Source organism: Vicia villosa, linkage group LG2, assembly GCF_029867415.1.
Source record: "Vicia villosa cultivar HV-30 ecotype Madison, WI linkage group LG2, Vvil1.0, whole genome shotgun sequence".
NCBI lineage: Eukaryota > Viridiplantae > Streptophyta > Magnoliopsida > Fabales > Fabaceae > Vicia > Vicia villosa.
The window spans coordinates 213887486-213890635 of NC_081181.1; the positions used below are offsets into that span (position 1 = coordinate 213887486).

At 36.2% G+C, this 3150-nt stretch overlaps 1 protein-coding gene across 1 annotated transcript; it reads left to right on the top strand.

Annotated features, from left to right (window-relative positions):
- The first annotated feature begins 702 nt into the window (after positions 1–702).
- On the top strand, positions 703–2724 carry LOC131648199 (vicilin-like seed storage protein At2g28490). The gene is made up of 4 exons (XM_058917978.1): positions 703–1226; positions 1303–1383; positions 1521–1946; positions 2164–2724. The coding sequence occupies exons 1-4, from the start codon at positions 735–737 to the stop codon at positions 2611–2613; spliced, it is 1449 nt and encodes a 482-aa protein (XP_058773961.1). The 5' UTR covers positions 703–734; the 3' UTR covers positions 2614–2724.
- Positions 2725–3150: the final 426 nt, after the last annotated feature.

Sequence of the window (3150 nt, forward strand, 5' to 3'; positions counted from 1 at the left end):
CCCTTGACAATTGTTGCGAACATAAGATTCTAGGTTTTCGAAAAACCTAACTATAAAAGTCTTACAAATGCGTCAAATTCAGGTACATACTTTCGAACCTTAAAAATGTCATCTACTTTTAATAGCTACTAACTTGAGCGTCAAAGTGTTTGCAAGTAATACTCACCTCGTCGGACCTGAGCGTTAAAACAGTAATTATGTCAAAGTTTCACATTACACTAATGAAATAGTTATATCAACCTCTATTGGGTAGAATATATAAGAAAGATAACTATACATGCTTTCGAAAATGTGGGCATGTGATTATGTAAAACATGGTTGTTAATGACCTGCTTCTAGCTAGTGGAATTTATTTAATTTTCTTAAATAGCTAGTTGAACTAAAAACAATAAAATAAATTATTACTAAGGTTACCTCACCTTTCAATTCATTTTCCAACTACCAAACACCTAATAATAAGAAATAAAATATTGCAAAGGGTATGAAAGCCATAAAGCAAGCATCAATGTTGAAATAGTACAAGTTTTCAATCATAAGACTTTGTCTGTCCTTAATCGAATGTTTCTCTCCAAAAAAACATAATACATAGGCAACAAGATCCCTAAATTTCTACATGTCCGACACATGTTTCCTCCAAAAACTTTCTGTCTCCCTATATAATAAACTCTCCTTGTTCTTCCTTATCACTCAAGCTACCTTCAAATCTGTAAGCAAGACAAAAAAGCTGAGAAATCATGGGAAATAGAGTGACCCTTTTGATCATGCTTCTTGTTCTTTGTCATGGTGTGGCCATGACAATGGCATTGTGGGGGATGGAAACAGAAGATATAGAAAATGACTCACATTCGAAGCCAAAGAAAATGTTCTTGTTGCAAAACTCCAAGCGTTTGGTGAAGACTGATGCTGGGGAGATGAGTGTGTTAAAGAGTTATGGTGGTAGAGTTTCTGAGAGACAATTGCACGTTGGTTTCATTACTATGGAACCAAGCTCACTCTTTGTTCCTCAATATCTTGATTCCACTCTCATCTTGTTTGTCCGATCGGGGGAAGCGAAGGTGGGATTCATATATAATGATAAACTGGCTGAGAGGGAATTGAAGAACGGTGATGTGTATCAAATCCCAGCTGGTTCGACATTCTATTTGTCGAATATTGGAGATGGACAAACTCTGCATATTATTTGCAGCATTGATCCATCAGAGAGTTTAGGAGTTGGAATTTTCCAGGTATATATAAAAACAAATCAATATCTTTATATAAAATTTGATTAACATTCTTGCTAATATGTTATTATGTTTGTAGTCTTTCTATATTGGAGGAGGTGCCAATCCAGTGTCAGTACTTTCCGGATTCCATCCTCATATCCTTGAAGCTGCTTTTAATGTAAGGCAACAATGTAACTATTTGTCAGTGTTGTGTTTGATGTTCGTGTCTCCGTGTATATGTCTGTGTCTGTGTCAGTGTTAGTGTTTTTTAGTTAACTGATTAATTAATGTGGTTAAAAATGAACTTGATGACAGGTATCAGGAGTAGAGTTAGGAAGATTCTTCACAAGGAGACATGATGGTCCAATTGTGCATGTTGGTGATTCACATGCCAAGGCTTCAAGTTTATGGACCAAATTCCTTCAACTAAAAGAGGATGAGAAGTTGCACCACATGAAGAAAATGATGCAAGATCAAGATGAGGAAGAAGAAAATGATGATGGTGAAGTTAAGCAAAAAACAAGTTGGTCTTGGAGGAAGCTATTGAAAACTGTCCTTGGCCATGAGCTACCGAAGAAGAAAACCGATCTTTATAGCCATCACTCCCCTCACTCTTGCAATCTCTATGATAGAAAACCAGATTACAAAAATAGTTACGGCTCGAGCGTTACTGTAGATGGTTCCGATTATTCTCCACTCAAATCTTCTGGTGTTGGCATTTATCACGTTAATCTCAAAGCGGTACGCAAGCCTAGTATTGTTTCATAATTATTCGAATGAGTAGTCACAATCTCATTACTGCACGTAGTTAGTCACATCTTGATCAGATAATCTAGATGTGGCTAAACACGCATGCGGACACAATGCACCCGCGTCAATTAAAATGTTATTAGTATTTTTAAAAAATAATTGTCAATGCCTGCGAGTTGGACATTGACATAATGGTTTTTGATTGCAGGGATCGATGATGACACCGCATGTAAACCCTAGGGCGACCGAGTATGGCGTAGTGGTAAAAGGCTCAGGTAGAATCCAAATACTGTTTCCAAATGGAAGCAATGCAATGGACACAGAAATAAAAGAAGGAGATGTTTTCTTCGTACCAAGATACTTTCCATTCTGTCAAATAGCATCAAGTAATGAACCACTAGATTTCTTTGGTTTCACAACTTCTTCAAAGAAGAACAAGTCACAGTTTTTGGTGGGTGCTTCATCACTTATGAAGACCATGATGGGACCTGAACTTGCTGCTTCTTTTGGAGTTAGTGAGGATAGATTGGAAAACATCCTCAATGCACAACATGAGGCTGTTATACTACCAACCCCATGGACTAAACATGAACAACAGAGCTATGACAACAAAGTGGATTTTGAGATGCCTCCAAAGGTAGAAACAATCATGACATGATTATGGGGATTGTATTTGAGACATAGTTTTGAGCAGCCAATTTTCATGTATGGTGGTTGATTGCATGATGATGGTCATATGACACACATCATTTTTATTTTCATCAATAATCTTCATACCAAACTCATTGTTGAAACCTTTGTAGCTCAATAAATCCACATATTTTTGACAAATTCTTCATTATTCATGTATGGTTGATCATCCTCTTTGCTCAATATAACTCGAATATAATTTTCAACAAGATCCTTTAACAATATATTCAAAGTCAGGGCCGTCTTTGAGGGTGTGCAAGGCGACCTACAGCACAGGGCCTCACACTTTTTCATGTTTAAGCAATGACAAAATGGGCCACCAATTACATATTCCATTCCCAATTTACTGTTAAATAGGGCCCCTTAATTTTTTTTTAGGACTCTACTAAAGATAACTTCAGTTTCTTACACAGGGCCTTTCAAAAGTTTGAGACGGCTCTGTTCAAAGTTAAGGATATAAATATATATATATATATATATATATATATATATATATATATATATA